Source organism: Macrosteles quadrilineatus, unplaced genomic scaffold (assembly GCF_028750875.1).
Source record: "Macrosteles quadrilineatus isolate MER2022 unplaced genomic scaffold, UCM_ALF_1.0 Scaffold_2__2_contigs__length_208266976, whole genome shotgun sequence".
NCBI classification, from domain to species: domain Eukaryota; kingdom Metazoa; phylum Arthropoda; class Insecta; order Hemiptera; family Cicadellidae; genus Macrosteles; species Macrosteles quadrilineatus.
The window spans coordinates 51,918,596-51,931,622 of record NW_026542595.1 but is presented as its reverse complement, the minus strand read 5'-3'; the positions used below and the strand labels follow the sequence as shown (position 1 = coordinate 51,931,622).

At 35.2% G+C, this 13,027-nt stretch overlaps 1 protein-coding gene across 1 annotated transcript in view; it reads right to left on the bottom strand.

The window, feature by feature from the left end:
* Nucleotides 1-13,027, bottom strand: part of LOC128984187 (eIF-2-alpha kinase GCN2-like) — a 121,616-nt gene that overhangs the window by 102,473 nt on the left and 6,116 nt on the right. The window contains exons 2-4 of the mRNA XM_054403481.1: nucleotides 10,154-10,260; nucleotides 6,895-7,055; nucleotides 5,616-5,751 (exon numbers count right to left, since the gene is read on the bottom strand). Coding sequence (XP_054259456.1) covers nucleotides 5,616-5,751; nucleotides 6,895-7,055; nucleotides 10,154-10,207 — 351 coding nt within the window. The 5' untranslated portion in view covers nucleotides 10,208-10,260. The remainder of the gene's footprint in view (nucleotides 1-5,615; nucleotides 5,752-6,894; nucleotides 7,056-10,153; nucleotides 10,261-13,027) is intronic.

The following is a 13,027-nucleotide window of genomic DNA, read 5'->3' as shown; positions in this document are numbered from 1 at the left end:
TTCTATGATGTTCAATAGCATTAAAGTTACAAGGATTACCAACAGGGTGCAGCACTATTTTTTTTTTAATTTATGACAACAGCTAATTTCCAACCAAAAGGTGTAATAGAAACAGCTGTTAAGATTCATTAATTCCTTTTAAATGTGAAAAATCATAAGGTTAACATGGGAAACTCCAGAGCCACTGGGGCGGAGCCCAAAAGCCCGATCAGAATTAAAAACTACTTATTTTTTTTATTTAATGCCCAAAGAATCGGTGTACCGAATTTCAGCCTCCTAGGTAAATGGGAAGTGGGAGAATTAGTGATGAGTGAGTGAGTCAGTGAGTCAGTGAGTCAGTGAGGGCTTTGCCTTTTATATATTTACCAGCTGACCCGGCGAACTTCGTATCGCCTAAGTTATAGGTTTCCCCTAAGACAGACCGATGGAAAGAAAGTACCGTTACGTTTAATTTTCAAGATGATCTCGTTCGCATCGCTCAATCACGTCCTGGTTGAAGTTCGTTCGCTACGCTCACTCACCTTTGGGTTGGAGCTCTTTCGCTACGCTCACTCACCTTTAGGTTGGAGCTCGTTCGCTGCGCTCACTTGCCTTCAGGTTAGCTCGTTCGCTACGCTCACTCGCCTCCAGGTTGAAGTTCGTTCGCTACGCTCACTCACCTTTTGGTTGCAAATTAGCTGTTGTCATAAATGTAAAAGAAATAATAGTGCTGCACCCTGTTGGTAATCCTTGTAACTTTAATGCTATTGAACATCATAGAACAGAACCAACTTGTTTAATTGAAACAGCTGTTAAGATTCAATTCCGTTTGATAACAGAAAAGGCATATGGGGAATAGGCTATCAAACGGAATTTTGAAATGTTACAGCAAGTTTGGTTAGTTAGTTTAGCTTAGAACAGTTACATTTCAATTCAATATAATATCTTTTACCTACGACCGTTTTTTAAAGTAGCCGTTTCAGTATAGTTCTTAGAATTGAAAAGTATCTCATAACAGCATAGTTTTACTCATAACAACACGGGTAATGGACCAATGAGGTTCAAGGATTGAGAGAGGAGAAGCAAAATTGTTATGATTCGAAATTCAACTAATCAGCTGTTCAGGCCAATTTCATTGTTGATTGGTGCAATTAGTATTTAATACAATGTTTCGTTGCATCACTGTCAGTGGCAATTAGAGGTTATAAACAAAAACATAACCTCTCTTAGAAGTTATGAGTAGTGAATTTAGTAATTAAAACACCGTCGTAGGTAAAGTAGTGTACGCAACTCACGTAAATAGTGTTAACGACACTCGTAGAAGTTTTTAAGGCACTTGTGTCGTTAACACTATCTTTACACAATCGTTGCGTAAACTACTATTTATTGTTTGTTGATACTGAACAATAATATTTATTTATCGTAGTTGTCAGCTGATAAGTTTCAATATGTTAATATCAATATATCGAATAAAAAATAAAATAAAGAAATCATATATATAAATAAAATTACAGATTTGTCTGTACGTTGCTTAGAATCATGCAGTTTTTGGTTATTTTTACGTTTCATAGCCTAAGAAAGCCGAAACGAGTCTTATCTCAATTTCTGTCTGTATGTCTGTTTGTTTGTACATTATGTGGTTGCGTCTGTAACGCCAAAATGTCATTTTACGCGGCCTACTCCTAGAAAACTAGAATACCGATCAAGGTTCTAATCATTTGTCTGCATTTACTGGATTGGTGAGAGTGTCTTTGGCTATAAATACATGGCCTCGCTTCTTTGAAAACAAAATAACGAACCATCAAAAACCCAATCTTGTTCGATTTTCGTCAAATTTTCTCCTAACGTTTACTATTACATTTGATGAAATAACGATCAGCTGTTTGGATTAGTTCTCACTTCTAGCTGTCACTGATATGTTTACAGTAAAAGTTGTTTACAAATACCGCAACCATTTACTTAACCGGCTTAATTAATCGCAAGTGCAACGATTGTTCTTGAGTTTTGATAACCGGGGAAAATACCGTGAATCAGTGTTGTATTAGTGCAAGGAAACTTACATTTTTTTAATCATCGGCACCAATACCGTAGCTTACAAAGATTTCCACTCATTGACGGCGCTTCAAGGACAGTTGTGTAAAGTGCAAAGTAAAAAATCACAACTGCAGTGGGTGATCGTGGATGTTGCTGCGATCTTGGAAGATCTGTCTGATTTCGCTGTGATCGTACCGTAACGGTGGTTTAACTTAACAGATGTAGCTAAACTCGCTTTTCCAATGTGTCACTTTTGGTTTCTACTTACTCACATTTCGACAACGATATCGGTACTTTTCCTACTTAGGAAATAAAACTACAAACGTACAAAAACCCAGATTTGTGCGTTTTTTGTCACATTTCCTCCGAATGTTTGCTAGATATATGTACCTACCGATTATCATTTAGAGATTACGTAATCTTTTAAATGAGAAACCTTTGTTTGGATAAAGGTGGTTTCTTCAAACTGCCATTAATATGTTAACATTAAAAGCTGCTTACAAATAATGCTATTAATGGGAAATAACCTTGATTTACGAAAACTTAAAAAAAAAATTTAAAACCAAAGGAGATTAATAACTTCGGTACTGCACCACATCAAGTGAAAGTTTTTTTAGCAAACCATAGTAAGTTTTTAAAGCTTTACGTTGTTAATGTTACATGTTACATGTTTTGTGGCCTGTGTATTTATTTATTTATATATTTGCCAACAGATTAATTAACACCTATAATACAGTTTGATTAGAAGGACAGTTTGAATTAGTCGTAAGTACTACAGTTCTTTTCTCAAATGTAAACGTTGGTTTTTGGTACTGCTACTTTTCCTTAGAACCGGTGGTAGCAGTAAGAATAATTTTTACATACAAACACATCACTATTTTCATTTTCACTATTTATTTATAAACACTGCACCTTATTGCTTATTAAATTTAATTGATGTCTTAACTTACTGTATAATTTTTAGCGTTTTCTGTCTGGACTCAAAAATGTTGTGTGGACTCAATTTTGTATTTGTGTGTGTATGTCCGTTGGTAACGCAATAATATCCTTATTTTTCGTGGAAAAGACAAGAGCACCATTGTTAATAACAATTTCGACCCGAATAAAGTGTACAGTAGTGTTTGAGGTTAGTAAAGGTTGAGGTAGTGTTTTAACTACTTTTAACCAGTGTGAAAAGTAACTTTAAATTACAGGCCTACCTTAGGGGTATGCCTCATAGATCTATACTGTAAAGCTATTCCTTTCATCGTTTGATATAAAATATGGACTAACACGATCAAGTGACATTTAATTGCAAAGCATTCGTTTTGGCTTTGAAACTGTCAGATATTGTATTTGAGAAGGTTTATATGTATTCCTTAACAGTTATAGTTTTGCCATCATATCTGGAAAAATGCACACTAAATATGCAAACCAACTCCTGTTCTGAATATAATTAAAACCTACTAGATTTCTACCTTACTACTAGATTCCCGTACGTAGAACGGGCAAACAGCTAGTTGATAATAATGAATGTTCCCTTTAACAGGAAAGTACCTAATTAACAACTTTGTATAAAATAAATAAATTTACCAAGTTTGATCAAAATATATCCATAAACTAACAAACTCCCAACATTTTACAATATGGGAATTTTAAAATAAAAATTTTTTGAATTTTCTCCATAACCAATAATTGTACAAAAACTCTTTGATATACTAAATTATTTTTTTTTTCAAATCTTTAAAAATGTCTGGAGAAAATTGGGAAATTTTGTGTTTAGAGGGTCAAAAATTATAAAAGTTATTTTTTATTCCATAAAACCCCGTTCACATGATCCGATCATGCTGGTTTGCGAACCCATTCAAGTTTATCTCGCCTTACACCTTCAAACCAAATTTCATCAAAATCGGACAAAAATTACTCAAGTTATCGTGTTCTCGGACATATATCTAATATATAAAATTCTCGTGTCACAGTGTTTGTCTGCAAACTCCTCCGGAACGACTTCACCGATTGTTATGAAATTTGGTGTGTAAATTCTGTAGGTATGCGAATCGGACGTAAACTATTTCCCGTTTCGAAATTCTTAAAAGGGCTCCGCCCCAGTGGCTCTGGAGTTTCCCATGTTAACCTTATGAGAAATGGAATTAATGAATCTTAACAGCTGTTTCAATTAAACAAGTTGGTTCTGTTCTATGATGTTCAATAGCATTAAAGTTACAAGGATTACCAACAGGGTGCAGCACTATTTTTTTTTTAATTTATGACAACAGCTAATTTCCAACCAAAAGGTGAGTGAGCGTAGCGAACGAACTTCAACCTGGAGGCGAGTTAGCGTAGCGAACGAGCTAACCTGAAGGCAAGTGAGCGCAGCGAACGAGCTCCAACCTTAAGGTGAGTGAGCGTAGCGAACGAGCTCCAACCCAAAGGTGAGTGAGCGTAGCGAACGAACTTCAACCTGGAGGCGAGTTAGCGTAGCGAACGAGCTAACCTGAAGGCAAGTGAGCGCAGCGAACGAGCTCCAACCTAAAGGTGAGTGAGCGTAGCGAACGAGCTCCAACCCAAAGGTGAGTGAGCGTAGCGAACGAACTTCAACCAGGACGTGATTGAGCGATGCGAACGAGATCATCTTGAAAATTAAACGTAACGGTACTTTCTTTCCATCGGCCTGTCTTAGGGGAAACATATAACTTAGGCGATACGAAGTTCGCCGGGTCAGCTAGTATATATATAAATTTGGACAAATTGTGTTTTTGGCCTCTAGGGACATCATAATGAAAAAGCAAATCGGTCCCGGGCCTAGGTCTTACCATGCCACCTACGGTAATAGCTACAAACTATGTTAACCTATTCCATTTCTCTATAGGGAAATTCCCTAAAAAAATAGTAGTTTTTTTTTTTTAACACAAATATCATTTAGGCCTATGCCTAAGCAAAAATAATCACCCGATAGCCCTTTAAAGTTCATGGTAAATGGTGATCTCATTCAGAATAGATATGGAAATAAGCTTTTGTTTTAAGTTGGCTAAAATTTTTTGCTAGCAAAACTGAACGTACAATTCTAAAGGTTTAAATTAACTTATACCTCTCTTCTAGCTAAAACTGAGCTCTTATCTGGGTATCTGAGAGGTTATAGAGATTGCCTTCAAATCTAAATGTCACTGGTTCGATACCAAGCAAGAATACCATTTGTCATTGGGCTATGATTTAATTATGCTTTGTAGCATCAGGTCAACATTAGATACAGACGTTAGATCACAAGACTAGGGTTGGTTGGACTGTTCCCTTACTAAAAACGTTAATAAATGCCACTGGCGTAGGTAGATATACACAATTATTTTTTTTAAATGTGTTTAGTAATGCTGCTTTACACTATACCATTATAAAATGTAACAAGATGGATGATAAACATTATTTCAGTTGTTCCTTTATTGATTATATTTGTATTTCCAAGATATGTACAAATGAGTTGTGCTGCACATATATAGATATAAACTGTGTTTCATTCATTCAAATTAGAACTAGAAAAGTTTTTCTCTCTCTACCAGACCCCTAGAGGTTGAAAAGAAATCGTTAAGATACTACTAAAATTGAAATCTACAGTTTTTTTTTTAACTTACTTGAACAAATGATGCTAATTCAAAAACCATAACTTCACCCTTTAATTCTACTGATTTTTCTTTCAAGGTCTTCAGTAAAACTTCCAATTGTTTGTCTGAAAGTCCTTTACTCTTATCAACTGTCATCTTGGGGATTCTGAAAGGAAAAATATTTAAATTTTACAAAGTGACTTTTTCTGCTATTCTTTTCAAATCTTTTAATGACACTAATTATCTGAAAGAAGACCTATTCAAGTCCTTCTTAAATGTCACACAGGCACTGCACTAACACACAACACTAGATACAGACATATATCTAACTAACATAACATCAACTAAATCTATTTAAAAAACTCAAAAAATTAAACTAGTTAATTTTTAAAGTTGTAACTTACTTTGAAGGTTTTATTAAGATAGCTTGCTCAAACATGCAAGTAAGTATTGACCATTTATTTGAAATTAACTTAAGCCCAATTTATAAAATTACCTAACTTAACCCTTCCCGGACGGGTGACGGATATATCTGCCTTCTCTTCAGACAGACTGGCAAGTGCTTGAGCAGTAACCAGATGTTTTGCGGTACCAACAAAGCACTTTCCTGCTCTCTCCATGGCTGCGCTCTCTCCCGTACTCCCCCCTCTCTCCAACGCCTACCCCTCTCCCGCATCACCCACTCTCCCGCGCACCCACCACCACTCCTACGCTCCCCCTCGACGTTTGGCGCTCAACACTATGTTGTCTTTATTTATTGTTAACATATTGTTCTTTATTTATTACCCAACGTTGTCATGGTCATATCTTCAAAGACGGGTGGCAGATATATCCGCTGCTTTTCTACTTATCCGCGGACGGGTAGCAAATATATCCGCATAATTAAAAACCAGTAAAAAATTATTTTGACAATATGAAGTGTTCCATTGTGTTTATTTGATGTATACTTGTATAACAAAACACAAATAAGAAAAATTAAATTTTATTTTCTCCTATAATTTTTCCCTGTTCTATGTCACGATTTTGCCAGTCCGGGAAGGGTTAAGTTACTCAAGTATGTAGACAATGTTCTAAAACTACCAAATGACACTCAAATATTTTGAACATAAACTGAAAAATTATTATAATAGGCTATGGAATAGTTTTTACAATCTCAAGATATAACTCAAAACCTAACCCCCCCCCCCCCCCAATTTCTCAGAATGGCCAAATGGCTGTTGAAAGGATAGGTGACTGCAATGCATTCTTTTTTACATTCTCCAGTATTCTCCTTGGAATGTGTTAGTGGGAACAGGATATAAGTACTCACTCATTGGGGTAGTTTTCTGAGCAGATGACATGAAGATGAACAAAGGTGTGAGCTTCTTGCGGCATACTCCCTTGCTGAGGTCCCAGGGCCAAAACAAAGTCCAGTGGCCGCCACTGGTCATCTGGCCTTGGTGTCTCCCGCAACTGTTCTCCGTATATGGCCTGTCACTCTCATTATGTTACAATTATGGAATTAACAACAAACTAATATCCAAGTAATTCTAGTGATCCAAAAAACAGGATTACACGTTTTGATGACAAAGCGTCACTGTCGTATCCAACCAAAAATTTCTTCCAAACCATATAGCCGTGTCACAGTCTTTCCAATACAACACACATTCAAAACACATTACAAAAATACATTTAATGAAGGCCTACTAAATAATTTGCTGTGGTTTGGTTAGAAAGCGGAACTTTGGTCTCTGGGGTACCATGTTCAAATTCCGCCAAATCAAAAATGGATTTTATCTAAGTGACTAGCTGTGTGCCCGTTCTACGCACGAGGATCTTATAGTAGTCAGTTAAATGTGACAAAAATCACAAAATGTGTTGGGTTTTTGGACATTTGTAACTTTATTTATTAAGTAGGTAGGCCATGTATTCCATGGAAAAGTACCGGTATCAAGGATCGTCATCGAAAAGGTTGTTATGAATAGAATAAATAGGTAGGCGTACGTACCCAAGAGATGGGCTATGGGCCTATTGGCTGTATGGTCCAGCGATTGCATTACACGGTGAGTAGAAACAGAAAGTGACACATTGGAAAAGCGAGTTTAGCATCATCCGTATACCTCTATTACTTAAAATCACCCACTGCAGTTGTCATTTTTTTACTTTACACTTTACACAATCGCCATTGAAGCGCCGTCAGTGAGTGGAAACCTTGTTTGTAGGCTATTGGCGACGATCATTATAAGTGTCCCAGTCCTATACAACACTGATTCAAGGTCTTCTTTGTGGTTATCAAAACTCAAGAACAATTTCATACACAAATAATCTCTGGTTCCTGACCTGGATGATGCCTAGTTATTTAATTTAATTTGCGGTTACACTATAATATTGCACTTGTGAAATCATATCTCCCTCACTTTGTTTGGGATTTGCTTTCAAAACGTGATCGGAAATGATTGCGGTATTTGTAAACAACATTTGTAAACATATCAGTGACAGCTAGAAAAAAATAATCTTGATCCGAACAGCTGTTCGTTATTTCATAGATGATTATGTGATAAAAAATGGCCGAAAACTTGGCAAAAATCGCACAAAACTGCATTTTTGAACGTCCGTAATTTTATTTACAAAGTAGTGAGGCGATGTTTTAATGGCTAAAGACGATCTCGCCAATCCAGTGAATACATTAAAATGACTTAGATCTTGATGGGTACTCTCGTTTTCATGGAGAAGATTGCGTAAAATGCCATCTTGAGTGTTACAGAAAGACAGTAAGACAGACAGACAGACAGGAATAGAGATAAGACTTGTTTCTGCTTCTTTAATGTATAAAACGTAAAAATAACCTAAAAATTTTTAATTCTGAGCAATGTACAGACAAAACTCTAATTTTATTTATATAGAATAATGCTGCAACCCCTAGGTCTAGCCTGAAGTAATGTGAAAAACAATCCCGGGCTCGTGCCTAGCGTCCTAGGACAAAAAAGGAAAACTAGCTAATTGTTTGCATGCCGAAACTCGACTGATAGACTGTGACGCGACCTAGAAAAAGTTTTTTTAGGATTTGACAAAGACGATTTCTAATGAAAACGTGTAGGCCTAATCCTGTTTTTTGGATGAGAAGAATAAACACCATAGAAATGTCAAACGCTTAACACGTTCGCTGCTACGGACGTTCCGGAACGTCAGCCGGGCCACGGCGCCAGGAGCTAAGAACGTTCCAGAACGTCACCGTTCATTGTTGTTTAACGTTGCTATGGTTAAGCCAGCACGACACAAGCGTCCTATATTTCTTTGCAGCTCGTGGGGACGTACTTTTCTGACAATAAAAAATATAGTTTCCCAAATTACCACCAGGTTTGTTTGGATCAGGGCTTTGTTTCACCTCTTTCCTGCTAGATAGCGACACTACTTTACCGAATGTAACCTGGGTAGTACTGCTATCTATCAGAATCACTTAGTACTATATCCAAAGCCAGTTTTATTGCAGAACATTGCCATCCAGTATAACTACTGATGTTTTTACTGTAATTCAGTGTATCGGTAGCAATGTCACGCATCGGCCGAGCGTTAGTTCAGCACCTGGCGCCGTCCCGGCATCTAGCGCTCAGCAGCGAACGTGTTAAATCAAACAGACCAGTAGTTAAATTTTTATTTTATTATTGATGGAATAGCCTATTGTGTTTATAAATGGGAACTTAGGTCTTTCCATTTTAGTGAATTTCCCTATAGGGAAGTAGGGTAGCTATTACTGTAGGTGGCACGGTTAGACCTAGGTCCGGGACCTATTTAGGCCTACATTTTCATTTTGATGTTCCCAGAGCCCAAAAACACCATTCGTTCAAATTTTTATATATGTATACGTCCGTGAACGCGATAACTTGAGTAAATTTTTTCCGGTTTTGATGAAATTTGGTTTTTTAAAGGTGTAAGGCGGGATAAACTTGAATGAGTTTGCGAACTAGCATGATGGGACCATGGGAACGGGGTTTTACGGGGTAAAAAATGGTTTTTCTAATTTTTGACCCTCAAAACACAAAATTTCCCAATTTATCTCTACACCTTTTTAAAGAGCTTAAAAAAACAAATAAATAAGTTTTTTTTACGGTTATTGGTAATGGAGATAATTCAAAAAATTGTAAATTTAAAATTCCCATATTATTTCTACGGAGAATATTGTAAAATGTTGTAGTTTGCTTGTTTATGAATATATTTTGATCAAACTTGGCAAGTTGAAATATCTAATTCTAAGCTATTCATATTTTACTAACAAAACACACTTTTTTTGCTAGAGTAATGAATCCGTAAATTTATGAAGAATTCAATATAACTGTAGACAGGCTGTTTAGTCAAAATGATTACCTAGTCAAGTATAAAAAATACTAGGTCTATTGATATTCCCTGAATACCTACTTATGTTAAACAAATATTTAACATAGGCAAGAATTTTCAGTTTTCACCCTTGCTGATACAATAATGCATTGCTATAAGCAGCTCAATGTTAACTGACAAAATAGATTCTATTACCTATACAAACATTCTGCATTCTACAAGCTGTATTTTCTAATACCGGTACTTTGAAAATTTACCTTAAGTGCTTCCAATTCATTATCCTGCCTTTCTTGCAATGTTTCTTCAGCCATCAAATTAAAGTATCATGATTTATAGCTTTTCTAATAACTGTCATCAACATGAACTGGAACAAATTATGGTTAAGTGAATTGTGTTCCTAAAACTTAAGATTACAGTACTACGAATTTCACCTGGTTATTTTGTTTGCTCTGGCAATGAACTACTTTTAGCGAATTTCCCATATAGGGAATAAGCAATTACTGTTGAACTCATGGTAAGACCTGGACCCGGGACCGATTTACTTTTTCGTTTTGAGGTCTCTAGAGGCCAAAAACACCATCGGTTCAATTTCATATATATACTATATATTTTTACCCTCCCTTTTGTTTACAACCTTAAGTACTCGTTAAACTAATTATATTTAAATAGAGAATAAATGTGGTATTTGTAAGGAGACATTTTAGTGTTAATCTAATCAGGCAAATGGAAATTCGCTTAGTCTGCAGGTTTGCTGTGGCAGGGGTATTTTATTATTAGGCTAATGAAATGAAATGTTTATTCATTACATAAAATTTACATAATTGTGATACATCACCAGTAAACATATGACAAGACAATTTTTTACAATAATAGTATATTTCGTACCTAGGGCCGAAAACGAGGTTTTGCTGGCTCGAGATAGTTTTAGCGAATTTCCCTATAGGGAAGTAGCTATTACCGTAGGTCTCATGGTAAGACCTAAGCCCGGGACCGATTTACTTTTTCATTTTGATGTCCCCAGAGGCCAAAAACACCATTCGTTCAAATTTATATATATATATATATATATATATATGAAAAATAGAAAAATAGGGCTACTATATATAAATAAAGATTAAACATTAATAAACTTAGTACCCAAGTTAAATTATTTATTAAAATATTAACTGACTATAGTTTTGGCTCTAAGGCCATTTTCAAAGTAAACAAAAATCAAAATAAGATATGTAAATAAATAAATAACATATGACATTATAAAACTTTTCTAACTTGTAACATAATTTTGTATTCATTGATTCATTTATATACTATATGATGTGTTGTACTTATTTTCATTAATATTTTCTCAATTTTGCTATGGTTTCATATATTGGATTATTCAATTTTGGAATCATTGTATTTAAAATATTTGATTTGTTATTTTTGTAGTTCATATAAATATTAATTTCTTCTTTTACATTCAATTTTTCTCTGTCTTTTTCAATTTCTAATATTGTTAAGTTTTCTTCGATATTAGTAAACTTATGTTTGGATTTTAGTAAATGATCTGCAAAATTTGATTTCATTGATGTTTTGTTCTTCGATTTATATGCCTGTATATGTTCGTTGAATCTAATTTTAAAATTTCGATAGGTTTGTCCAATGTAGTAGTTGTCACAGTCAGAACATTTAATTTTGTAGATACCAGCATTGACTATATATATAGTCAATGATACCAGATGCATTGTATATGTTTGCTGTATTGTTTGTTATAGGATTGTTGGTTTTATTGTGTACTAGCTGTAACCCGCGGGCTTTGCCCCGTTTAACTTCTTAATTTTCAAGATTATCTCGTTCGCATGGCTCAATCACGTCCTGGTTGGAGCTCGTTCGCTGCGCTTACATGCCTTCAGGTTAGCTCGTTCGCTACGCTAACTCCAACTCGCCTCCCGGTTGAAGTTCGTTCGCTACGCTCACTCACCTTTTGGTTGCAAATTAGCTGTTGCCATAAATGTAAAATACATAATAGTGCTGCACCCTGTTGGTAATCCTTGTAGCTTTAATGCTATTGAACATCATAGAACAGAACCAACTTGTTTAATTGTGAAACAGCTGTTAAGATTCAATAATTCCATTTCTCATAAGGATAACATGGGAAACTCCAGAGCCACTGGGGCGGAGCCCGAAAGGATTTTTGAAATAAGAATATGCCTATATGTTAATCGGGAATGTGAGCTATCATCATGCCAAATTTCAGCCCAATCCGACCAGTATTTTTCGCGTTCACTTGTCACAAACATACATCCATACATCCATACATCCATACATCCATACATCCAAACTTTCTCATTTATAATATTAGTAGGATGATTTTAAAAATGTTATTTTTTGTTCTGTAGCTTAATTTTACTGGGGTATGTTTAAATGTTTTCCTGATTGCTTTGTTAAAATTGTTGTTGTATGGGACGCACATGAATTTCTTTTCTTCTTTGTGTTTCGAATTGTTTTCTAAGTTTGATTTTAATTCATTTCTTTTCTTAATTTTCTTCTTGATCATATTATTAATCATTTTGCTTCTATATCCATTTTTTTCAGCTAGATATTTTATAGTGTCGACTTCTTTCTTGTAATTTTCTTTATTTAAAGGAACGTTGACTGAATGAAAAGTTGCAATTTTGTGTGTCCATGGATGATTCGAATTTTTTGGAATTACTATGTCTGTAGTTGTGGGTTTTCTGAATATGTTAAAAGAATGTTTGTTGTTTTGGATGGAAATTGTTAGATATATCCTGTATCATAAATATATATATGTGTCCATCCGCGATAACTTGAGTAATTTTTGTCCAATTTTGATAAAATTTGGTTTGAAGGTGTAAGGCGGGATAAACTTGAATGAGTTCGCGAACCAGCATGATCGGACTATGGGAACGGGGGTTTATGGGGGGTTTTATGGGGTAAAAATAGGTTTTTCTCATTTTTGACCCTAAAAACACAAAATTTCACAATTTCTTTTTATACCATTTTGTAGAGCTTATAAAAACAAATAATTTAGTATATTGAAGCGTTATTATGCGCCTAATTGTCGCGGAGAAAATTCAAAAAAATTGTAATTTTAAAGTTCCCATGTTATTCTTATGGAGAATAAGTCAACT